Source organism: Suricata suricatta, chromosome 16 (genome assembly GCF_006229205.1).
Source record: "Suricata suricatta isolate VVHF042 chromosome 16, meerkat_22Aug2017_6uvM2_HiC, whole genome shotgun sequence".
In the NCBI taxonomy this organism is placed as follows: Eukaryota; Metazoa; Chordata; class Mammalia; order Carnivora; family Herpestidae; genus Suricata; species Suricata suricatta.
The window spans coordinates 36,928,138-36,955,639 of record NC_043715.1 but is presented as its reverse complement, the minus strand read 5'-3'; the positions used below and the strand labels follow the sequence as shown (position 1 = coordinate 36,955,639).

The window sequence follows — 27,502 nt, the reverse complement described above, 5'->3', positions numbered from 1 at the left end:
AATTGTTCTTTCATAAGAAAAATAAAATATCTTTTATTAATAAACATTAGGTATAACAATGTATCTACACGTTTTCTTTAGTTATTAAAATGAGTATAAAACTATGTGAATAAAACTTTTCAGAATTTATAATAGGTTCTCAAATGTAATGTATAGGTATGTATTCTGAAAATTATTTTAGATCAACACTGATCCCAAAAGCCATGTTTGGTCATTTCCCAAAACCATATTTAACAATGGAAAATAATTTACCAAAAAATACTTCTCTATTCTAAAGCTCTATTCTACTAGAAGCATTCTCCCATTAATATACGAAGTCATAACTGATTCTAAAGATTTCTTTGCTGAAATATTCATATGATAATCAGAATGAACAAATTCCCACAGACTATGAACTGATTTTGTATCAGCAGAGCTACCCCAGTAAGTAAGAATGCTTTCCCCACCAAGAAAGTCCTTTAAAAAAGAATTATGCTCATTCTTTTTCCTCTAATGTACATGACTTATTTTCATGTAGTAATGCAAAAAGAATTACCATTGCTAGAAATTATATACAGGCCTAACAATAAGATTCTGATTAGTGTCACAAAAGATCAAAATATGTTATCAATTATAAACTTATAGGAGTTGATTTGCAATTAGAATATCCAAATATAGATCCCACAATTTCACTGAGTAAATGAGTTCTCTAACTAGTACCCACTCACATGTATAAGAGAAATAATTTCAGCTTTAGAAAACTCAGCCTCTTTTTATCTATATGACCTCATTCATACAGAAGAATCCTCAAAAATTTATTTTCAAACACACATTTAACTAGGTTAAAAATCAGGTAGGGGTAATGTTATACTATCAATTTAAGCTTTACGGAAATAAAAACATAGATATTAAACCTAATTTTAAAATGCAACTAAGCTAGAACTGAAGCCAAACCCATCAAATTACAACATGTGTATGTGCATATGTGTACACCAACAAACAGGATCACAGATAAACAAAACTTAAAGAACCACCTCAATAAAATGAGGCAGAGGCCTCAAATCACTGCTTTGGGTAGCAACTTCTCCACACCTGGACTCATCCATAAGATAAAAATATGACTTTTTCTAAACCAAAAAGCATGTGTAAAAGTTTTTTCTATGTAAAGACAACAATTAGTGGATTATTTTAAAGTAAAACAAAACAAACTTTCCGTGCTATGGTAGTTACTTCAGATACTATTAGCTTGTCAGTCTGTAAATCAATGTACATAAAGCAAAGAAACATTTTCTTACTTTGCATAGTTACTTTTGCAAATAGGTATCTCTCTTAGTTCAACAAGTAAAAAGTAAATTCCTTCTGTGTATTAAAGAATTAAAAGCAAAAGTTTATGAAAGCACCTGAAACAAATTATAAAATGTAAAATTACCCCAAGTCTTCTTATGTCTTCCCAATTTCTACTCATAAAACCACATCTTAACAACTTCTACACTTTATCATTTCTGAAAACATACTAATGGTGATATTTCCAACTCCAACGTTCCATTCTCCAGCTTACATTCTCAGATGTTGGTTCTACTCAAACTACCTACAGTTCAACGGAATCCCAAATAGTCTGGACTAGTACATCATGGACAATACTTTTAGTAACAGCTTGGCACTTGTGAACTGATAAACATCCAGCAAGGATACATCGTTTATAATTGGTACATACGTCCTTTCCGATGCTCGACTAAGCCCGCAGCCTGTTTTGCTGAGCACTTTGCAAACCAATTGTCCCCAAGTAAAACGGTGACTTCATTAGTATGGACAAGTTTTCCTGGCATGAAGGCAAAGGGCCCAAATGGTACCTAGAGAGAGACAGACAGACAGATAGACAGAGGGAGAGGGAGAGACAGAAGAAGAGGGAGAGGGAGGGAGACAAAAAAATTAAAAACACTAAAAAGAAATTTTATGAAACGTTTAGCATTAAAAGCTCTGTGCTGACACTAAGAAAAAATGTCAACTTCATAGAAATTTAACATTAAAATTTCACTAGGAAAACATACAAAGATGCTTTAGATTAATAAATCAATAATTCAATTAAGACAGGAAAAGCAATATGCACATGTACATACAGCTTTCAGAGAAATTAGTACTGTCTCTGAATGTTTATACTTTGTGTTCCTTCATAAATCTAAATGAGAGTAAACTAATAGTGAAATATTAAGTTAATAAAGAATACCACTGATGGAAAAAAACCTGAAGATTATTTCCAAAAAAATAGCCATTTTTAAACAAAGCTGGAATTAACAAATAATTTTAATGAGTCCACAAATTTTACAAAATAATTGGGCTAGTAGAATAAAGAACAATACATTAACAAAACATTTGGGCTAGTGTAATTAAGAACGAAGTCTTCATGAAAAAGAATATTCATGCAATGAAAGAATCTAATCCAGGGCTCACGAATAGATCACTATGTCAAGAAGAAGATCATTCAGATAAAAATTAGCAGTACCTTTTTATATAAAATCAATGTTCTATGATGTAATTCTATGAATTATACAACATTATGGTCTATTCTTGCTCTGGCTAACAGGAAACGACTAAGTGCCATATTTCTGTCTTAATTACAGTTTTCTAACACAAGTAAATTTGCATACCAAATTTGTCAAATTTTGTGCTAACATTTATGCCATTTGTGTCACCAAAAGTGATAATTTAATATAAATCTAAAAAAAGAAGAGAAGTAAATACCAACTATTAGAACCATTAGTGGATTATTTTAAAGTTAAACAAAACAAACTTTCCTTACTATGGTAGTTACTTTGGATACTATTAGCTTGTCAATTTGTGAATCAACACACATAAAGCAAAGAAACATCTTCTTATGTTACATAGTTAGTAACTTTATAAGAAATAACATACTACTTTTTAAATGCAATGCACCAAACATACCATGATATTATAAGACAACTTATCAGGCAAGGTACTAAGTCTTTCTTGAAGGGCATTATAGTCATTATCTACCTTCTTCCTGTTGACGAAAAAATAGCAGATACTAAATGAATACACAAATTAACAATTCCTCAAGTAGACTATGTATCCAAAGACAAACTAATCAAAAACCCAATTTTAGCAATATAATTATTAAAGTATTTTTAATATTAAAATCTTGTTTACCAAGCTTAGCAGTGGCATTATTCAACAATATAGCTATCAAAGAATTAAGACTTTCAAGGACTTAGTTTTTAGAATTAGAACACATCTTGAAGACAGAGGATCATCTGAACTAAATAAAATTTGTAAATGAAAGAGATACAACTGAGGGAGGGTCAGATGTCTAGAGGGAAAGAGGGACTTAAAATGAAGAAAGCAGCGATGTAATAAGACCTCTGGGCGAACAAGCTCTGGCCGCAGAGTAGAAATCATGAACACAGAATTCGATCAGAGGCTTCAGCCCTCAGAAAACTTGACATGTGTAATAACCCTTCAGTTATTCATACTAATGTGATTAAGGTGAGGGAGAACCAACCAGGAGCTAGAAAAAAAACGAGGTAGAGGTATTACCAAAAAGCACTGTGATCTGGCTATGGAGCCTCTGTCACGCTACATCAAGACAGAGCTACCTAATACGTTAATTTCAAGTAACCAAAAGATATAGCGGCAGAGATGCTCATATGTCTCCACACGATGAACCCAGCTCTTACACCTGTTGGAAATGAACAGTCCTTCATGCAGATGCCTGTTTTCAAACCTTCTCTGAAAATTAGGTTTTTTAAGGGCTCCTTGGTAGGGTGTAGGTTGCAGGCTAAACCAGTGAGTGCAATGAAAAATTTTAAAACAAAGGGGTGTTTTCAATTTACAAAAAAAATAACAAAAACTCACCAATTAAGCAAGTAACTTTTTAAAACATGTAGATATTGCCAAACTGAAATTAGAATAAATTGCAACATAGACAATCACTATCCAGATAATAAAAATGACTGCTCTAAAAACATCATGGGATTGATTTCAGTTTCCTCAACACCCATACAGCAAGAGGATCATAATTAGTAAAAATTATCTTATTTATTTTGAAAAATATCAAGGAATTTCACTTATATACTACGTTATTCATCCTAAAAATATTCCTATAAAAAATGTCACTTACTAACATTTTCCTCATTCAAAAAAGAAGGAAGATGGAAAAAACAGAACTTAAGAGAAATCAGATCTCTTTAATCAAAAAAGCAGCAAGCAATGAATTTATTCTAGGTCTTCTGACCTGCATTCTTTCAAGAAAGACTTTGTATTTTTCTAGTGTTCAAGTGCTTTTGCAAAATGTTCCCTCAAAATCTCTTATAAACATAAAAATGTCTTTGTTCTATTTAAGGGGAAAAATCATCCTTCTGGATAAATTTTTATAAAAATAAAATTATTTTAAAAGGCTTCATGCCCAGGGCTACATACCAGAAAGCTCTTGGCGTTGAAGTCAGACTAGAGGGGGATCCCAGCTGCATCGCTTAACGTACACAAATTAGGCCTAGTCTTAGCATCTTCAATGGTAAAAACCTCAACAATGCCTAACTATCTCTCAGGTTCAAAAGAAAGAAATATAAACAGTTTAGCAATAAACATCTACACTGATTATCCAATATTCAATATTCTTTTTTCACGCACTATCAAAAAACACCAATTTTAAAATTTTCAAGAAAGACTATTATCCACTAAGGTAAAATTCCACTATGTTAAATTCATTCAATTTGATACAAAGAGCAGGACTTACTGAAGGACAGTATAGCTAAATGTTACCATTCAGTGGGCTTCTGGATATAGGCTTGGTATGAGCAATAAATGGGAAACTGTCTATTAGGGGCGCCTCGGTGGCTCAGTCAGTTGAGCATCCAATGTCAACTTAGATCATGATCTCATGTCCTGGGTTTGAGTCCCATGTCAGTCTGTGCTGACAGCTTGATGGACCGTGGAGCCTGCTTCAAATTCTGTGTCTCCCTCTCTCTGCTCCTCCCCCACACGCTCACTAGCACACTCTCTGTCTGGCTCTCAAAAATAAGTGAAACACTTTTTTTTAATTTTAATAAATAAAAATAAAAAGCTAGTATTAAAATTAGCATTCAGTGTGTCTTATCTTAGTAACTACACCTGGAAAAAGGAGACTTCCTAACAAAACATCTCTTTTGTCTAGTAAAAGAAGAATAGATTGAAGAAATAGATTCTTTGCATTGACAAGAGATCAATGTCAGTATTACAAATCAAGTATGTTTTGTTTTAAACTTATCACTGATTCTCTTTAGAACAAAACTGTGGATATACTAGAGAACAGTTTAAGATTAGAATTGCTATTTCTAAATTTGGAGTTGTTTTCCAAAAATACAAAAACAAAAAGAAAAGAAAAAATTTTAAATGGAGAAATATTTTCTGAAGGGAGACAAGCAGGAGACAAGCAGTGTCTCTGAAAGAAATTATGGCTGGAGCAACGCTCTCTTTAAAGGTCCCACTAGTAGAAATATCCAGTATCAAGCACCTTGGTCAAAGAGTTTGTCCATTCAACAAATAGTCCCTCTAATTGAAGACCATAAAGTCTATGCAGCAGAAAATATTTTAAAAAGTCTAAGGACTATTGTGTTACAGAAGGTATATAGGGGATCTTTATTTGCACCAAAATTTGAAGAGTTTGTTTTTTCTATTTTACTCCTTAGAAACACATAATTTTTAGACACCGTAGTCATATTAAAATAGGTAGTCAGGAGTCAATTGCTTAATGTTTTTTTCAAATGGAAAATAAAAACCAAATATCCTGGGATAAACCACTTAAGCCTAATTACTTATAATATATAGACCTGGAGGTCTTCATCATATCTGATCCTTATAGATTAGGTTCAGGCTTCAATTCTTAATTTTAAAAAGTTATCTAATAAAAAGATTGAATTTGCAGCAGATATCCTCATGCAATGTTCCTTATAGAAAATAAGAACTCAGGGTGTCTGGCTGGTTCAGTCAGTAGAGCATGTGACTCTTGATCTCAGGGTTGTAAATTCAAGCCCCACATTGGTATAGAGATTACTTAAAAATAAAAATCTTTTACAAAGTTAAGTAAGAACTAAAGCACTGCTTTCAGTCATAAATAAGAAATTTTACAATCTTCTTTTGAATCTCACTAATCGTGCTATATGCCTTGAGAAATACCGTTTGTTTTAAAAAGCAGCAGCAAAGAAGGACATAGCACAACCAGAAATTAACCTTAACCTTAAGGATGAAGATCAGGATAGATCCCATAGGAAACACCTTATTTCCACAGAACTGTGAGAAGTATGAGAGCAAGTTAAATGATGTGTCTGCTCAAGTATTTACAGGTGAAGTACACTGACTTACTCTGAAATGCATCAGGGAAGAAGGGATTAACGGCTTGAGATAAGGATGATGTATAAACAAGGTTCACCTACACAATTCTTTCAACTTTTCTGTATGTTTGAAGATTTTCATAATAAAATATTAAGAAAGAGATGGAGGGAATATGAGAGTGAGTCTATATTTTTAATCTTCTTCTTAAATGCAACTGACAAATCTTTGTAAAGAAAAAAAGTTCTATATCCCTTGTTTGAGGTAAGAAGAAAGTCTCCAATTTTCATCTTTAAATAATAAAAAAGGAAATAAAATTTAAATAAGTGATTGAAATAAGATTCTGTTCATTTTCAACTAAAAGTAGGAAGTTGGAATTGGCCAAAATGCTGACATCAAGCCTGTAGGATTTGTTTGTTGTTTTTAATCTCCAATCATTCTCTCTCCTAAACAAAAAAAGTAGGAAACATCAAGTGATGGTTAGAGGGGAAAAAAGGAAAAGGGTTTTACATTCATATTAATATCTGGGTTAATCTGGAGCAGAGTTACTTTAAGAATTACAAAACCCAAAGACTCTGGAATATAAGTAACTATATAATCTTATTTAGAAATGATATTCAGTCCATCATACCCACATTAAAACTTCCTGTTATGAATTCAAGAAAATCTTTGTTTTAATTCAGTTCACCATTTATGGAGCTTCTCCTCTGCAACCAAGCTGTATGCCACCTGCTGCAGGGATCATCACTCAAATACCTTTTTTTTTAAAAATTTCTTTGCATTGCTTCTTTGTTAAAGACCCACTAGCTTGATGGATTCCTGGGCTTTTACCTCTAAAATTAAGAAAATACAGGAATATTAAATTCAGGCACATATTATATATAGGTAAAGAGAAGAGTCTTCTCATTACTAAAGAAAGGAATGCTAATGATTTTTTTCAAAGTATCCTCTTAAAAAGTCTAAATGAATTGTTTCTACATTGGAAAGGATCTGCAATTTGGGTGAGAAGGGAGACACATTAAGGATTAAAATGTATCTGTATTAAATTGCTATTACTTTTTTTAAAAATGGTTACTGCAAAATACTATAAAATGAAATCTACGACAAAATTCAGGCAATATGGTTGGCATACTCCTTTTTCTCAACTCTTTATACCTAGGAAATTTATGCCACCAGAAGACACTGATGTAATATTCCATGTTCTTTATATTTTATAAGTCCATCAAAAAACTTTATTAGAAAGATACAAAAATGAACCTAAATACAAATCGTTGAAATTTTTCTCAAGTTAATGAAAAAAATTATCCAAGAGAGACAGATGCAGCTAACATTCTGCTAGATTTTCTCAATTTAACTTCTCAACAATGAGACAACAGAGTACAATGGATTATACATAGCAAAGCCGGACAGAGGAAATTGTTTCTAGCATTCTCTCTACCAGCAAACATGTGCATGTGACTTCAGACTTGTTCGTTATCAAGGGTACCTGTTTCTTTATTCATTAGTGTTCTTTCATTCTAAGAATAAAATGAGATGCAAATGTGAATAATATGTAAAAATTACACACACAAAAAAAATCATCACTCTAGGTGTGAAAGAAATGCCCCAAAGTGCTTACTACTTCAGTTAGCTTTGGGTGATGAGTCTACAGATAATTTTAATTTTCTTTATTTTCCAAGTTTTCTATAACTGATACCTATTTCTGTAACAAATCAGAAAAAAAGACTTTCAGAAAAGATGAATTTAGCTATAAGTTTATAACCGACTTAAGCTTTGAACATCTGTGCCATTCTGAATTCTAATTTATAAGTTTCGTCATTTTGTTTTCAACTTTCTATGCTTTATTTCGAAAGTATATTTTGGAAAAAATAAAATTTATTGCATGTTGTTTTCCTAGAACAGTAATTCACAGCCCTTTAAGGTCACTGATACCTATGAGAAATTGATAAAAACAATACATTCTTAGAGGTATCGGATGGAGTGGCTTAGTAAGTTAACTGGCAACTCCGGCCAAGGTCATGTCTAGCCCCATGATCTAGCCGATCCCAAGTTCCAGCCCAAGTTCGAGCCAGTCAGGCTCTGTGCTGACAGCTTAGAGCCTGGAGCTTGCTTTCCATTCTGTCTCTCCCTCTCTCTCCGCCCCTCCCCAACTTGTGTGCAGGAGAGCACGCTCTCTCTCTCTCTCTCAAAAATAAACTTAAAAAAAAATTAAAAAATAAAATTGTGTGAAAAAAACGACTAGATTCTTTCCTGAGATTAAAAGGCCCTGTAATTTGCATGTAATTTCAGTAGAAGCGGCTCATAAATCCCTCGAGGTCATAGTTTTTTTTAAGAGGTCTTGTAACAGTAAAAAGGAGCAATCCTGGTTTTAAACCTATCAAATATGTAAAATTCTCAAAATTATCTTTAACTCAGTTGATTTAAATAAAAATAAGAAAACCATTGCCAATGTAGTCGAGTTCAATATAAATTAGTAAAAATGTTAAAACGTACTCACGTCTCAATTTTTTTACTGCCTGTATTTTCCTTGGCTACCCCCAAGTGTCTTTAGTGTATCAGAATTGATATCTTTTGTATCTCAAAAAAGAGCAAGCACTCTGGATCTCTCGGTCAAGCACTATTGTTGCCATATGCACACCTTCATGCCCACATGATTCTCTTCAGTGCTTAAAAGTTTTATTGTATATTATCTTATTCTTATAAAAAAATAAATTAACATGAATAGAGAATGAAAAACCTCAAAATGCAAGGAGGTGTAGCTGTCAAACAATCAGTTAAGGAGAGACTTTGAAAAGTCATTATGTATGCCAAATCAAATTTGGATGTAGTATCAATCAGAGAGTCACTGGATTTAAGGTGATATGGGAAACTGTGAACAAAACAATGTATATGGACACTGTGAATAATAATAATCAAAGACTATGTTATAAATGATGAGATGTACTTAAGGATTTTTTATAAACTTCCTGAAAAAATCCCTACCTTTATTTTTTAAAATTCCCCTATAAAAAAATCGCCTATAATGCATTATTTTCTATTTTATTTTCAGAAAACCATTAAGTACTAAACTAGTGTGGTTCTTACAAAAATGATACAAAGTCTAGGGAACAAATTCTAACAGCAGTTTAAAAATCCCTAAGTTTTTAAAAAAGAAAAAAGCATTTACAGTTTGACTTTGAAAACATATACACATGCAGAATTAAGAAGCTGAAGGGAATAAAACAAAATGTTTTTTAAAGAGGGAGAATTAATTTCTCTTTAGAATTATGAGTAAATTTATCTTTATTCTATTCTTATTTCAACTTTTCTGTATATATTTATTTTATACTCAGGACAAAAAAATTAAAAGCCTAATTCAGATTTTGCTAAAAAATCATCCTTAAAATATTCAATTTGGGGGTGCCTGGGTGGCTCTGACGGTTGAGCATGGACCTCAGCTCAGGCCATGATCTCACAGCTGATGGTTTTGAGCCCTACATTGGGCTCTGTGCTGACAGCTTAGGGCCGGAGCGTGGAGCCTGCTTCCGTTTCTCTGTCTCCCTCTCTCTCTGCCCCTTTCCTGCCCATGTTCTTTCTCTCTCAAAAATAAACATTAAAAAATTTTTGATAAAAAAATCATTCAATTTGAATCTTTTTTCGCAACTTAATTTGTTTTGAAACATCACATGCAGAAATTCCAAAACTTACTTAACCTCCTTAACTCTATACTAATATACTATGCCATTAAAAAAACAAGTAACAAAAAAACAAAGCCATGCAGGAACTTAAGAATGACAGAGAAAAGGGATTTCTATATATGATTCCTCCCTCTTTTCCTTGTCCCTAAGGACATTTTCATAAATAACTTCAGAGATTCCAACAACAGAAGCATGTAAAATCTTTGGAAGGTTTGGAAGTTGCTCCCTGCTCTACTGCAGGAGAGGATGGGAGTAGTGAAGACACATAAAAATGAAAAAGCCCAAAGAGAAGGCCCTATACAAAACTGACTAACAGCCTTGTGGTCAGTAAATTGGGGACTATGAAAAACATGGTTTCAAAATTTACCTGACACTGAAAAATGAAGCCATCAGCACAAATATATTTAAAGTTTTAAATGTATGCTAATCAATATTTCAGATTATGCATAATAAAATAAAACAAATCCTATAATAGTATATGAAGTCAAGTCAGAAAAGAACTGTTTCAGGTAATTCACGAGAAATATATAACAGACCACACAGCATCGTTACGATAAACTAAAGCTCGGTGCTTCTGTGGGGCAAAGAACGCCTCAAAACATCAGAGATAGACATACATATCCACCCATCCACACTGCCTGACTTGAAAGAGGAATTCCAAAAAAAACCCAAAAACCAAAACACAGGGGCGCCTGGGTGGCTCAGTCAGTTGAGCATCTGGCTTTGGCTCAGGTCATGATCTCATGGTGTGTGGGTTAGAGCCCCGCGTCGGGCTCTGTACTGACAGCTTGGAGCCTGGAGCCTGCTTCGGATTCTGTGTCTCCCTCTCTCTGACCTTCCCCTGCTCATGCTGTCTCTCTCTCTCTCTCTCTCTCAAAAATAAATAAAACATTAAAAAAATTGTTTTTAAACAAAAAACAAATCTTGATCTGTGTTTTTAACTGTTTAGGTATACTTTCTAGTATTTCCCACTATATACTTTGAATATAAACTATACTAGAAACTAGTTACCCCACAGTGGCTTTTGTCCATTTTCCTTTAAAAAAAAGTAACAAATGCCAAGTATATGCTTTTGAATCCCTCTCTCAAAATTCTTATGATGAGCAGTGGGTGTCAATATGTAAGTGCTGAATCACTAGATTGTACACTTGAAACTAATTATCACACTGTATGTTACCTAACTGGAGTTTAAATAAAAATTTGAAAATAAAATAAATAAAATTCACATGTTCAAGTGTTTCAGCATTTGTATGCCCATACTTAAAGCTATTCTTTCTAAAATTAAATATCTGAACAACATAAAATGCCTTCTTCTGTATTTTCATTTATGTCTGCTTCAAGTAATTTTGTAGGTTATCTTTACTACTTAAAACTTTTTTAACATGATTTAAAGGAAGCATGACAGTGAAGTTTTTACAATTCATATGCATACTATTTATGGTTACAAATAATGCCTAACAGACATATGATGTGTATGTATGTATGGGCCAGGCATCACATGCCATATTTCATTAAATTCTCACAAATCAACATAAGCTAATGGAACTTTTTTCTTGTGGGTCATATTCAATAGAAGTGAATATCTACGATGCAGTAAAAATAACCACAAGTTCTTTGTCACTCTTCCCACCAACTGGAGCCTATTTCCCACCTTCTGAATCTAGGCTGACTCTGTGAGTTCCTTTGACCCGTAAGATATGGCCTTGCAGCTTCCATTCTTGCTGCCCTAGATCATCATGTAAAGTGAGCCAGATAGAAGAGCACATGGAAGAGGCCCAGCTACCAACCAGCACTAGCCACCAGGCCATTTTGGACAACCCAGCTGACACAGCTACCAAAAGGGTGCAACCAACACAAGTGAGCCCAAACAAGGGTAGCAGAAGGACAAAATAGGTAAGTCAAGCCCAATATGTACATCCACAGAATCATACACAAACAAATGGCTGTAGTTTTCGGTCACTAAGTTTTGGAGCAATTTTATTAAGGAATAATAAATAATGAATTTAACAGCTTAGGAAGACTATATTTTGAGTTGTAAAGCCATACTCGTAGTAATATCATCATCATTTATTTTTAAAAAACCAGTACCAAACCCTACTTGGTAACTCTAAAAATTAGATCTTTAAGAAACAATGAAATTTATGGAAATGAAATAAAGAATAAGAGCTAACTAATAATTGAGAACATTCTCCAAGGTATAGAATTAAATGAATGGTATCCAGTCTGATTTCATTTTTGTCGAAAAGGGTAGGAGAACAATATATAAAAACATGTGGACGAATACACATGTACAAACACATATACCTACACACACATACACACATTATTTCTGAAAAGATTTGCAAAAAACTGAAACAGTTGTTTACAAAGGATAAGGGCAGGAGAACTTCCTAAATCTTGAACTATATACATATACTAACAAGTTTAAAAATTTTTAGTTTAAATTTTTAAGCTTTATGTCTTAAAGATACATACTGAAATATTTCCAGATGGAATACATTTTCAGATTCATTTAAGAATAGTTGTAGGCAGGGGAAGAGGGTAGGGATAAGCTGTTTAAATGCAACCACTGAGATGATACCACGAGTTGATCATTACTGAGGCTGAGTGATGAGTACAAGTGGATTATACTATGGTGGTCTTTTGTCTGAAATCCTCCAAAATAAAAAGTTATCTAAGAACATTAATGTAAAGCTTTAATAACACTGCTTAGAAAGCCATCTCTCCATCATGATAAAAAAGATAATGGCATAAATACAAAATATTTGGGAATATTTACAAAGCTTTGACAGGTTTTTTGTTTTGTTTTCTTTATTCATCTGACAATTAAATTTCCAAAAAAGATTTCAGAGCTACTATTCATATTTATTGAGAGCCAGTCTGGGTGTTCTACAGACATTATCTCACTCGATCTCCAAGTTAGGTAGTATTGTCATCACTTTACAAGAAGAAAACTGATTATCTTAGTAATTCACCCAAGGTTACAGTTAGTAAATGACAGGATTCAAATGTAGGTTTGAGACTCTGAATTCCATACTCTTTAGGCAAGAGTTAAAAAGATAAAAACTTACAGATAATCTACAAACAGAATAACCAGGCCCTGGTGAATTAAACGGTAGGAAGTATATCCATATTTTAATGAGAAAATAGTGTGTAGATTTTTTTAAAATCTTATTTCCTGAGTTAAGTAAAATGAATTTTAAGAAAAAAAGTTGTATTTAAATTTTTTTAGTCTTCACTAAATTGAAAACCACTATTAGCTCTAAAAGTGTTGCACAAATTCTCACTTATTAGGCTGAAACATTTCCTCACTATCTGCTTTTAACTAAACAAATACTACAAATGTTTCTAGTTCACCAAAGTTCTGGAATTTCAATTAATTTTCTGGAAGAGATTTGGGCGGGGGGGGGGGGGGGGCGCAGATCCTGTCTGTCTCAGGCCATTTTTACTCCTACTTTTCTACAAATATTTTTACTTCCTCTCCTACATTTTTTAAAAAATTAAGATTACTTTTGAAGCCTAAAATATTCATTACTTGCCCCTTAAATAAAAGAATGCTTTAAAATTGCACAAAAAAGTATAAACATCACTAGTGAAAGAAAGCATTTTTTAAAAATCATGTATTTTACTTTTCCTTATTATGTATGTATGTATCCCACGAAGCAGGGGAGCTTAACTATATGAATTGTATTTTAGACTAGGCTAAAGCCAAGAGCTAAAGAAACTGAAAAGCAACATGCTTTTAAAAGCAGTGTATAAGACACCCTTAAGAATGGTTCCAGCTTCTGTTCCTGCTTCCTAGCTCTCTGGAAACAGCCCAAAATTATTGTGATTTTTCCCTGTGCAGTGTCTGACTATGAATTCCTCCATGGCAGGGTCGTTCAATTCCAAACAGCAACACAATATTGGCATATGGTAGGAACTCAATCACTGTTTGTGGAATAAACAGAATAAAAATATCATGAGAATGCCACAATGCTCCCAAATAGCTATTTCCTGGCTTTCAGAGGAAAAGAGAGACTTTGGTTTCAGTTTTTTAATATAATAAATTGGTGAATTCACTGGCCATTTACATTCTAGCAGTATCAGATCCTCATTAAAAACAAACAGAAAAGTCTGTTTACCAAGCCATGTTAGAAATGATTCAAAGAAAAATCAAATGTCAACTTAAAAATTTATTTAAAATTCTTATCATATAAATAAGGTACTCTATACTACTTTATGATATGTGTAGGTAAAGCTTCTGTAGTTTGGAAAGCTTTGGAAAACTGGCAACTGAGCTTGAGAGTCACATGAATCTGCTCCGAATTAAATGTCACATTTCTGTCTGTCAGTGGTTACTAGGCCTGGGCACTGCCATAGTATTTGCAAACTAAAATGTTATATATAACATTTATTATTTATAATGCTATACATTTGGTCTTCATTTACTTAAACATTTATTAAGTGCCTATAATATGCCAAACACAGTAGGAGGTGCTGTGGATAAAAAATGAAAACATGCCCCTTGGCCTCAAAGAATTTTCAGTCTAATGGCAAAAGAATCTTGCAAAACAAACCAGAAGCAAGTTATTCACACATTTGGGTCAGTCACTGTTCTGAGTGAATCCAACCTTTTACTGATTTCCTGAATTCCTTACCAAACCAATAGAAAGAAGTCCACATGAATAAAACATCCCCTGGAATTATCTGTAAAATGGATTGCTTTGGTCAAATTGAGGGGGGGGGGGGCAGAATGATTACTCTTTGGCCATCTACTTATATTCCAAGCTCTAACCTGCACTCAATGTGTAATGAAAGGTGAATGTCCATCATGGAAATGTTGACAAACTTACACTACAGAAGATGCAACTACAACACTCCATTTATTGAAAATTAATGAAGTCCCTGAATTTTTATTTATAAAGTGGATATTATTAGTTTTAGATTATTTTCTGCAAGCCAATAGTCAGAATTTAATAAGATGATGTGTACAGATTGCACCGATTTTCACTCTTATCCACTGCTTGCAGCCTATGTGAATTTAAACCAAAAAACATTTAACATATACTAACTATAAATTATTTCCTTGGAGATCTCTCAGGCATGAAGAAAAGGCCTCTTAAAAATAAATTTAAAATATTATATGCTTGATGGTGTATAACCAAAGGTTTAATCTCACCACGAAAGGGGCAGTTACCAATGATTCTGCAATAACCCTGCAGACAATAATCAAGACAGCTCCTGTTGTTCTCTCAGTAAAATCTTCGTAAACACAGCATGGATATATTGTAATTTGATATCTGTAAGATCAACAGCTATATCTCATGACAACCTATAATATAAGATTTTATTCACCATTAAATTGAGCATTTTCCTCAGAAGACTTAGGAAAGTGTTATTTACCAAGCATTGTCCTATTAACTAAAGATTAGCACATTAAAACAGATATGCTTTCTGTCTGTCTACACTCTAAAAAAGTGCAGTCCATAATGAAAGCTCTGGGATGTAGGCAACTAATTAGATTTTTCAAACTTCAGGGAAATGTGGATATTTCCATCATTTTACAACAACTGATTCCAATCATTATTCTACTACAAATTTAAGAATATTCCCCAAATAGAGCTCTCTACAGAGAGCATGTTCAAAAATGTCTCAGTCTCTACCTCAAAATGATATTAATATCATTCTAATTTGAAAAAAAGAAAAGAAAGGAAAAAAAGCAATTAGAATAAACACAAATGGTGACACAATTTCAGGGAACACGTAATTCAGTAAATGGTGAAGGACAATATAAATTAGTATCAAAAGCATTCAAAATGGAGATTACTATAAGAATTCAATCACAGGTTGCAAAAAAACAATACACACTTTACTTAAATACAAACAGATGAACCCATCAGTATTTCAGAAATAATATAAAATCATCTTTTACTTACCAATGCTGGATTTTCTCTTGGCAGTTAGTGACCACCTGTCATGAAAACAGATAACTACTCATGAAAAAACAGGGCTATACACAAAGCTACAAAATCAGTGTATCAGAAAACTAGAACAGTGGCTTTACAGATTTAATAGCATCTCGGTATACATTTTTATTTGTCAAATGCAAAGAGATGTGACTGTTAGTTTTTAAGCAGCACACTTTATCATAACCCCTAATGCAGGCTGATAACTGCAGAACAAATTACAGCCTTCGGATTCATACTTTGCTACAAAACCCGCTTGATAACTATTAGGTGACATATGATATAAGATAACTAGTATTTTGTACAATCTACAGACCTGCTTTCAACGTTACATATTTTGTAGAATACGCAAATGTTATAAATAACAAAAAACCAATATAACATCCACTTTTCATCACTTAAAAAAAAATGACAGTAGTAAAAATATTTTATTTTGTCACTATATCTCCAAATGTTTTCACCTGTAATTTTTATTCTGACGCATTAAAAATGAGTTCAGGGATATTTTTCTACTAACATTTTTGAGAAGAAATACTTGGGATAAAGAGATGCTCTGAACAGCCCATTTGTTCCCTAGGTAAATTATGATAAAATTTTAAGCATTTAATAACCAGTTTAAACTATGTTGATACATGTTAAAACAATAAAATTAAGTACAAGGGTTATTTGCTTTTCTTAAAGACATTTCAACAGATTCTCAAAATACTTTAGGGGGGCAAAGGGGGGAAGAACACTGCTAACCAATGAGGGGAAAAAAACACTTGAGGGCAATTTAAAAATAATATCCTTTTCAAAGATTACTAATTGTTTTTAAATTGCCCATTAATAAAAATTTAAAATAATAATCTCAAATACTGTAGCACCATTTTAGAGACAGAAAAACTAAGGGATACAAGCCAAAATGCTCAATACAAGGCTATGTGAAAAAGATAGCAATTATTATCTGGTTTGAAACATACTGCTTTAGTTCACTATTCTAAATACCAATATTGTCTCTTGTCTCTCTTGCTCAATGCTTCCAGGCAAAAATCACAAGACTGGCCGGGGGTTGGGGAGGCTGCTGTCACTAAATTCCTATTATAACATTTAATTCCTGAAATAAATGTCCTCCTTTGGTACATTTTAAATACTAAGGCAGCAATCCTGTACCAAAATACATGCTGTAATCAGATACCCAACCATACTACATATTAACTCAGCATAAAAAGTCCGTTTTAGAATGAAGATCTCTCAGTAAGTATCAATCACATAGCAACACTTAATAACAGTGGTAATATATAATAGAGCACTGACTTTACATCTGGAAGAATCAGGCTAAAACTACATCAATCCATTTCACTGTTTCTGATTTGGCAGTAATTATAAAATAGACAAACAGAATTAAATGTAAATTGAAAAAGAAAAAAATCTTCATGAAATCCTTTTCATAAAGTTCTTCTTTAACAACCCATTAAAAGATGAGACCCAAAAAAACAGTCAGGATGCTTTCCAATCCCAATGCATGTGTTTCCAAGCATGAAGTAAGCCAAAAGCACAAAAAGAAAAGCCCTGCAAACCATAAGAGCAGAATGTTCATTAACCTCTACATGATAATCCTTTCGTAGCTGCATATTAACTAGTTACATATTCATAATCATTTACATTATTTAAAGGACCTTCGATGAAATTTTCTAAGCAATATCCATTAGTGACAGTGTTAAAGGTTATAGAAGATAGTCTACTTAATGTTTCCAGGAAGCCTTTTTAATTAGTAAATATGTAAATTTGGCGCATATGCTTTTTTATGTTTAAAAAACAAGTCCCTAGCAGAATGGCATGTGTTCTTGTCGTCACCCCTCGATGGTCTGTCTAGTCTCCACTTTGTTTGAGCTATCTTTTCCCCACCCCACAATCATCTCACCCCCTTTCCTAAAATAGTCTCCCCAAGAACAGATATTCAAGGATAAAACAAAAATCCACTTCATAATTTATAAGAGAAATCTTCACTGCCCAAATAGTTACATATAGGGCTTAGAACAATAGAGACTTCAGTTAGGCACTAATCAAAGGTATAAGCTCTTCATTTTGAGAACCAGAGAAATATAGGAAAAGGTGAGAGAGTCAGGTATGAAAATACATAGATAGCCTTCTGACAGGAGGAATATAGTTACCTTTGTTTACATGATTTATAGCCCACTGACTTCCTAAAACCATTTAAACCGAAGCAGTTGTATTGATATTTTGAGAGATCTTTCTAGTTTTCTTCTCCTTTTATAGCACATTATTCAAAAGAAAATATTAGTAAATTTCAACAACTTCAGTTGCCAAGGAAAACTTTAGAAGAAAGAAAAATCTGATGATTCAAAGTACATGGGTTTAAAAAAACTAATTTTTCTGTTAAGTTAAATAAATACAAATAATCTTACTTCTTCTGAAAATGGACTCAGATTAATTCCTTTAAGTATTAAATAAATAATATGGACCTGGTTCTATAACAAACTCTTGAAAAACAAAGCAAAACAACAAAAACCATTTCTTACTCTGTTGTCTTTTACAAAGTTTTTTAAAAATAAGATGGCTATCAAGCAACAATAGTTTTTTAAGTTAAATCTGCCAAAACATGTAACTACTATTCCTGAAGAAAAAAAATCTTATTGAATCATTTTTATAAAAAGAACTGGTTAATAGGCTTAAACTATTATAAAATCACACTTAAAGCCAAAAACGTATAAAGAAAACATGTGCTTACGCAGTAGCCCTGCCCTAAGTCCATTGTAAAGACTATAGTCCATAAGAGGAATATGAGGGGATTTACCACTTTTTAAGATACAGTCCATCATTAAGAGTCTTTACCAACAGCCCAGTAGTCAAAAAGTCACACAGTACACTTTATAATTCAACTGCCCTTACCCTAAGAGTATTAACAGTGGTATCGGCCAAGACTTCATATGATGAAAATGGAGCTACAACAGTTCATTAAGGTAGGTTTTAAGTTCTTAAAGAGAGGAAACCTGTGTTCAAAATTGAAGCATGTTAGCCAATATAATACAACTGCTCAGGAACTGGTAAGAGATAAAATCACTTTTACAAACAGGTCTATCTAACCAGGCCTATCTAATCTCAAAGCCCAAATTCACTGGACTGGACCACTTCCAACCATCATGCATGTTACTGAGTAACAGAAAAAAAAGCAGCTGTTGTTTTGGAGCGAGTGAGCATGCACACGAAGAGGGAGGGGTAGAGGGAAGAAGGAGGGGAGAGAGAAAGGGGGTGGGGGTGGGAGTGGAGGAGGGAGAGAGAGAGAGAGAGAGAGAGAGGGAGGGAGGGAGAGGGAGGAGAGAGAGAGAGAGAGAGAGAGAGAGAGAGAGAGAGAGAGAGAGAGAGAGAGAGAATATCAAGCAGGCTCCACGCCAAGTGCAGAGCCCAGCATGGGGCTCAATCTCTCGACTGAGATGGTGACTCACATGATCAAGAGTCAGAGCTTGAGAGACTGAAGCATCCAGGCACCCCTATGGTCTTTCTTAAAGCACTGACTGCTGCTGCTGCTACTTTTCCACTTCGTCCACAAACCCACATTCACGCACAAGGAAGACCTTGCCAATGTCAGTAAAAGCAAATAAGCTTAAATTCACCAACTGGCTAATAAAAACCCTCATTTCTTCCAATGCCTCATATAGTATGTGACCCATTCAGGTCAAGTCACTATAAACAACCAATTTCCCAAGCCCCATTTACTTGTATGTGCTGGGGGGGTAAGGGGGAAACACTAGCCCCAAATTACTATCACATCTCATCCTATTTTTAAGGCATTTATAACTAATTGAATTAGATGCCCAGGATGACAATGGTAGACAGCCAATCCAACAATCTCTTTTTCTTTGTATCAGTATCCAGCTAACACACATGCATGGTCTGTTACAAAGAATTTAAAATGATATTTGATAAATTTTAAAGTCAATAAAGTATATGGAATATAGGAATAACAATGCCTTTACTGTTCTTCCTCAGAAGTCACGTTCTTAAAACTATTTTTAAAAGGAAGGAATGAATGATTTAACATGTATTAAGATCTCCATTACTTATTTCCATTTGTGCTATTTATTTTGTTAAGAGACCACAAGGGGGCATCAACCTATGAGTTTTCTCTGTTAAATACAGCACCACATTAAAACTAGACTGGAACAGAAAGCCTAAAAGGGTAAGCCTGCCTAAGTTTCAAGTGATACTTCTATCAAAAACACTCCACTTCACTTCTAAAACCTTTCTAACTGTATTTCAATGTCAAATTCCCCATGTGTGGGTTCATATACAGAAAAACAATCTGAGGATTATATTAATCAGAGCTAAATTTATATAGTTTGCTTCTTTTGCTAGACTGTCTTCAGAGAGATTGTACAATTTTGTAATTTAGAGTTGCTGAATCAAAAAGGAAAAGTATCAGTGGTGGCTAAAACCAATGGATACTACACATGCACTATTATCTGACACTTATTTTTGAAATAATTTCTTAAAGGACATATTGTCAGTTAACTACATAAATGTATAAACGCCATTAGCAAAATGTACACGAAGTATACTTCAACAAAACTAGTAAAATATTACAGATCTTCTTCATAAACCTCTTTGCAAAGAAGAGGGAATTAACTACAGATTCCTAAAAGAAAAATGGCAATAAACTGAGTGTTTTTACGTAAAAATTTTAAATAAATTTACTCTCTAAATATGCTGAAAATCGGGGCACCTGGGTGGCTCAGTCGTTGAGTGTCCGACTTCGGCCCAGGTCATGATCTCGTAGTGCACAAGTCAGAGCCCCACGTCAGGCTCTGTGCTGACAGCTCAGAGCCTGGAGCCTACTTCAGATTCTGTGTCTCCCTCTCTCTCTGCCCTTCCCCCACTTGTACCTTGTCTGTCTCTCTCCCTCTCAAAAATAAAATATTACAAAATTTTAAATAAATATGCTGAAAGTCAAAAATACCAAAACTGCTACCAAAAGTTTATCTCCAATTATACAGAGCCATTTATTAAAACACTTAAATGTCTCTTCAAAAATGCAGTTAGGATAGAATCAAAATGATCATCTTAATCCTTACTTTTACATTTAGCCCAGTTTTCTCCTACACAGGCTTCTGATGCATTTCTCATATTCAAACACAGTCTCTATTTCCACAAATTATCAGACATGCTTTGGTATTGCATATTTTATTCCCTTCATGGTTCTACCTACAAGTTAGGGCTCTTTTTTCTCAATTATCATGCAGAATTCTAAGTATAAAGAGACAGTTTCACACTGGAAATATTAAAGATTACTAACATATACATCCAGCAATATTTCTAAAAATGAAGACCCTGATGTTTGGAGAGTTCTGTTTTTAGGAGTGGGAAGCAGGAATCCAGGAACTCTAACTGTGCTGGCTGAAAGCCCAGTACGTTATGGGCCATGTCCACTTTACTCACCCATGTATTTACCCGCCATACAGTAAGTATGCATCAAGTCCTTTCAAAGTAGTACAGGTCTACAACCACTTAGCCAAAAACCTCAGGAGCAGATAGGTTTCTCAATTTAGGACTTTTCATACCTTAACAAGGTAATACAGCACACACATCATACATTACGAAACACCTCCCCCCGCCAGTGAAACACCATGCTGTATCAAATATAATAACACTGGCAATATAACATAAATATTCAAAGCAGGTGGAATAAGTGCCTCACTCGAATCAGTTCTAATCAGTTTGTCAACAAACGAACATGCCACAAATTTACGAAAAACTGTTTTCAGTGCTTTTTAGACTTCGGAATTACAGATTGGAGACTGTGACCTGTATTTCTGAATGTGAAATAATGCTTGAATTGCAGCTTCCATGACCACTCTTTTACTAGAGATACCAATCATGTTCTCTTCTTTCCCAAACCTTTCTCCCAGAAACCCTGCCTTCCTCATACCTACAATAGGCAGAGGATCCCATTTCTCCATCTGTAGCCATAGTGAATGGAGAGGGTAGATACCTAATGCTAACTGGGCCAAATTTCTCTGTACATAAAGAAAGGCTGAGGTGATTACAAATTCTGGACCTGAAAGATGACCACAATGGGACTTGCAGAAAGTACCAAACCATTTAAACAAGCAAGCAAGTAAGGATACAAATGCACAAGAAAACAAAATGCACACACACCAACAAAAAAAAACCCTGGCCTTGGGTTCCTCCTGGCTTCTTATAGTAAATTCCTTCAGAACATTCTTCCAAACATTTCTATGATTTACAATTGACTAAGAAATCTGACACATAGATTAGAATGATAATATGCCTGTGAATATCTCAAAGAAAACAATTCATTACAGAGTGAATACAACAGTAGAATGATGGATTAAAATCTCCTCACTAGTGACCAAAAGAAGCCAAATTAAGGCAATCTATGAAGTGCCATTTTGCTCCAATTAAAAGAGTAAGTTCTGGGGCGCCTGGGTGGCTCAGTCAGTTAAGTGTCTGACTCCACATTGAGCTCTGCACGGACAGATACTCTCTGAGATCTTCTCTCTCCCCCTCTACACCCCCCATTTGTTCTTTTTCTCTCTTTCTCAACAGATAAACTTAAATAAAATAAAAAGGTAAATTTTTATTTCAAAGAAAATACTATGCACTATCAATGAAACAATAGTAAAGTTGATACTAAATCATTCCAAGTAGCTATGTAACTTCAAAACTCAGTCCACACTTCTTGCACCAAATAGGGACAAAAAAGCTTCTGACAAACCAGTAATCCCTCTGGGAAATGGAAAAGCCAAATAAACAAAAAATTTTTTTCTTTATAGGCATCTTTAAAGTGGCCAAAGCAATGGGAACAAGAAAGACTAAGATTTACAGAGTAGATAACTATAAAGGAGTGTATATTCTGAAGCTGGTTTTTTTCCTCTTGGGCAATTCTAGGCACAGGGAAGAGCTAGAATTATGTTTGCCCCTGAGCAGACAGTCATGAGTGGGAGACAGAAACAAGCAGAGCCTGGGCAGTCTGAGAAAGCCACAGAAACTAAATCAGAGGCATGAATGGTCTTAAACATGTAGTCCGTTTGCTTCTCATGACATTTGTCAAATTCTGAAGCTCAAAAACCTAACCTGAAACTCTGAAAAAGTAAAAAGTTCAGGACACTGATGAAACAAATTTAGAATTCAGAAGCCTCCAAAGAAAGAAGTCTTGGTAAAAGTCCTGAAGGAATCAAGAATAGCTGATACTTTAAATAAAGCAAAATCTGGCCTGTACCTCATTCAGCACAGGCCATGAAGGTGTCCAGCTCCTCCTCTCCCTACCTAGCAGAAGAAAGGGTGAAACGTTCTAGAGTAAACTCTCATCTTCAGGAGTACCTGCGATTTTTAAAGACACAATCACAGCATTTAACTAAAAATAACTAAGACGCCAAAAAACAAGATCATATAACCAAATATCCAAAAGAAAGAGAAAGAAAAAACAGAATCAAACATGTAATTTACATATTGAAGCTAACAAACTAAAACATAAAGTAACAATGATTAATATGTTCAAGAAAACAAAAGAAAGAAATACATGGAGAGATGACAAACTTCACTAAAGAACTGAAATGTACACCAAAGGAAAAAAAATCAGCCAGATATTCTATAATTGAAATATCTAAAAAGAGCTGAATAAATAGTGCTAACAAGAAATTAAACACAACAGAAATCAGGATTTTTGAGTTGATTACAGGTCAACAGAAAATATCCAAATTAAAGCCCAGAGATTTGAAAACAAAAAATGGAAAATACACAAAAGACCAAAAAGAAACATGTGAAACATTGTATAACTGAAAATCCAGAAAGAGAAGGAAGAACAAATGTGGCAGAAGCAGTATTTGAACATACCATGACAGGATTTTCTAAAATAAAGAGGAAGGTATCATCCAACAGATTCAAGACACGCTAAGAAACTCAAGCAAGAGAAATAAAAGAAAAATACATCAAAGAACAACATACTTACACAATTGAAACCCGCATCACCAAAAAAGAAAATTTTAGAAGCAGCAATAAATGAGCAAGTAGATACACTGTCTTCAGAGTAACAACAAGAAGAGTTAGAGCAAATTTCAGCAAAAAATGACGGAAACCAGAAAATAAGATAAAATTTTAAAGTTCTGAAAAAATAACTTGAAATCCACAACTATGAAGGGCAAATAGATCTTTCAACATGAAGAAAAATTAATAACATTTTCACACAGAAAAACAATTCTTCATTAGCAAATTTCACTAAAGAAATACTACCGGTAATCAGATGATGTGATAGAGGTGTCAATATATAAGTATATCAAATCAACAGCTGTACACCTTCAACTTGTACAACAGTATATGTTGATTACACCTCCGTAAAGCCAGGGGAAAAACACTACAGTGACTTTTCAGAGTAACATAAATGCAGAAAGAATTAAAGAGCAATTGCACAGGTTATTTTAAAAAGTAAAGGCATATCAATATTATGATGCTGAACAATTGCAAATAAAGTATTGTGGTGTTTAAAAACATGGAATCACAATGCATGAAAGCAGTAATACAAGAGGTGGGATGAATAAAGGAATTCATGTTGTGACCTCCAGAAAAATTGCCCTAGTAGAAAAGAACACAAGTATACAATATATTTAATGCTAATACATATACAGTACTGATATACCATAATTTTAAAAAACTGTAGCAAGAACAATCTCACAGATGAGGAAAAAAAGGCCAAAAAAAAAAGAGAGAGAGAAAACGAGATACCATTTCACATCCATTAGGATGGCTCAAAAGGAAGGAAGTAGGAAAGGAAAAGAGAAAAGAAAGAAAAAGAAAAAGAAAAAAAAAGAAAGAGAAGGCAAAGGTAAAGAAAGAAAATAACACACATTAAAAAGAACATAGAAAAACTAAACTCCTGTGCACTGCTGGTGGGAATGTCAGATGGTGCGGCCACTGTGGAAAAGAAAAACAGTTTCTCAAAAATTAAACACTGGATTACCACATGTCCAGCAATTCCACTTCTGGGTATGCACCCACAAGGGCTGAAAGCAAGGTCTCAAACATACCTGTATACTCAGTCCACAGCAACATTCTTCACGACAGACAAAAGGTGAAGGCAACACATGTCCATCAATGAATGAATGAATAATAAAATGTGGCATGTACGTACAGTGGAATATTATTAAGCCTTTAAGAGGAAAGAAATCCAGAAGTATGCTGTAATATGGGTAAACCCTGAAGACATTATGCTGGGTAAAATAAGCCAGTCACAACAGGACAAATACAGATTCCACTTGTAACCTAGAGTAGTCAAATTCATAGAAACAATGTAAAATAGTTGCCAGCAGATGGAAGAAGGGATAATAGGGGGTTATTTTTTAATGCATAATTTCAGTTTTACATTAAAAAAAGTTCTAGAGATGGTTGGTGATGATAGTTTGCACAACAATCTGAAGGTACTTAATATCACTGAAATGTACACTTAAAATTGATTTAAATGATTTTGTTATGCATATTTTACTACAAATTTTTAAAAAATAAAAAGTTCAGAGGTCCTGCGTGGCTCAGTCAGTTAAGCATCCGACTTCAGTTCAAGTCATGATCTCACAGTTCGTGGGTTCGGGCCTCACGTCAGGCTCTATGCTGACAGCTAGCTCAGAGCCTAGAGCCTATCTTCAGATTCTGTGTTTCCCTCTCTCTCTGACCCTCCCCTGCTCACGCTCTCTCTGCCTCTCAAAAAGAAATAAAAAACATTAAAAAAAATTTTTTTTAATAAAAAGTTCAAAGGTGACAGAATGAAACTAAAATATTTCAATAACTTCATTACATAGAAATTGACCAAATATCCTAGATAAAAGGAAAGGGTATCCAGAATGAAGTTTTAAAACCATAACTAATGCTATTTACAAGAGGCAGAATACCAATAGACTAAAGTTAAAAGACAGATATATTATGAAAAGAAACAAAACCAAAATAAGCTGATGTAACCACACTAATATTCTACAAGAGAGACGTGAAGGCAAAAAGCATCACTAGAGATTTTTATTACAGTCTTAAATTTGTATGCACCAAACAACAGAACTTCAAACTGTATAAAACAAAGGTTAAAAAAAAATATATATATATATATATACATACATATGTATATATATAAATCCACAACCCTAGTTAGAAAAGATTCCAACTCACATCTCTTCACAATTGACAGAATGAGCAAACAAAACAAAATGAAGGATATAATAAAATACTTGAACAGCCCATTCAACCAACTTAAGCTAACAAACATATGAAACTCAAAAACTGCAAAAATTCTTTCCAAGTAAATTATGGAACACTGACTAAAACAGATCGTACAGTAGGCCACAGAGCAGAGCAAGTCTTAAATTTCAGTTTTGCAAACTATGTTCTTTGACCAGAATATAAGTAAATATGACATCAAGAACAAAAAATAAAGTACAAAATACTCAATGTTAGAAATTAAGGAATAGATTTCCAAATAACACAGAGGCCAATGAACAAATCACAATAGAAATCAGAAAATATTTTAACTGGCTGATAATGAAAATAATGTAATTAATTAAATAATAATGTAAATTTTATGGGGTAACTAAGGTAATGATTAGAAAAACTTTAACTCCAAATGCACACATTACAAAAAAGAGCAAAAATCAAAGACTTTTACATCTCTAGTACTTTTCATGTTAAGAAGCTAGAAAGGCACGTGGGTGGCACAATCAGTTAAGCCTCCAACTTCAGCTCAGGTCATATTCTTGCAGTTTGTGAATTCGAGCCCTGCATTGGGCTCTGTGCCTGGAGCCTGCTTCGGATTCTGTGTCTCCCTCTCTCTCTGCTCCTCCCCTGATCATGTTCTGTGTCTCTCTCAAAAATAAAACATAAAAAAATTTTTTTAATTTTTTAAGCTAGAAAAAAATTATAGCCAAAAGGAAACTTTTAAAAGGAAGAATAAGATAAAAGCAGAAATCAGTACAGAGAGACAACTGACAGAAGAAAAATTTTAAGTTAAAACTTGTTCCTTTAGATACTAGCCCTTTATCTGATATGTCATTTGCAACTATCTTTTCCTATTCCGTCGGTTGCCTATTAGTTTTCTTGACTGTTTCCATCACCTGATGAGTGGATCAAGAAGATGTGGTGTGTGTGTGTGTGTGTGTGTATATATATATATATATATGTGTGTGTGTGTGTGTATGTGTGTGTGTGTATATATTATGTATGTATGTATATATATACACACACACACACACACACACACACTGGAGTATTACATGGCAATGAGAAAGAATGAAATCTGGCCATTTATAGGAAAGTGGATGGACCTCGAGGGTGTCATGCTAAGTAAAATAAGTCAGGTGGAGAAGGACAGATACCATATGTTTGCACTCATAGGTCCAACAGGAGAACAGGAGAAACCTAATGGAGGACCAGGGGGAGGGGAAGAGGGAAAAAGAGTTGGGGAGAGAGAGGGACGCAAAACCTGAGAGACTATTGAATACTGAAAACAAATCGAGGGTTGAACGGGGAGGGGGAAGGAAGGTGGTGGTCATGGAGGAGGGCACTTGTGGGGAAGAGCACTGGGTGTTAGAT

At 34.0% G+C, this 27,502-nt stretch overlaps 1 protein-coding gene across 1 annotated transcript in view; it reads right to left on the bottom strand.

The window, feature by feature from the left end:
• Positions 1–27,502, bottom strand: part of URI1 (URI1 prefoldin like chaperone) — a 102,498-nt gene that overhangs the window by 32,240 nt on the left and 42,756 nt on the right. Inside the window, exons 7-9 of the mRNA XM_029924253.1 lie at positions 15,896–15,930; positions 2,920–2,998; positions 1,694–1,829 (exon numbers count right to left, since the gene is read on the bottom strand). Of these exons, the coding sequence (XP_029780113.1) occupies positions 1,694–1,829; positions 2,920–2,998; positions 15,896–15,930 (250 nt within the window). The remainder of the gene's footprint in view (positions 1–1,693; positions 1,830–2,919; positions 2,999–15,895; positions 15,931–27,502) is intronic.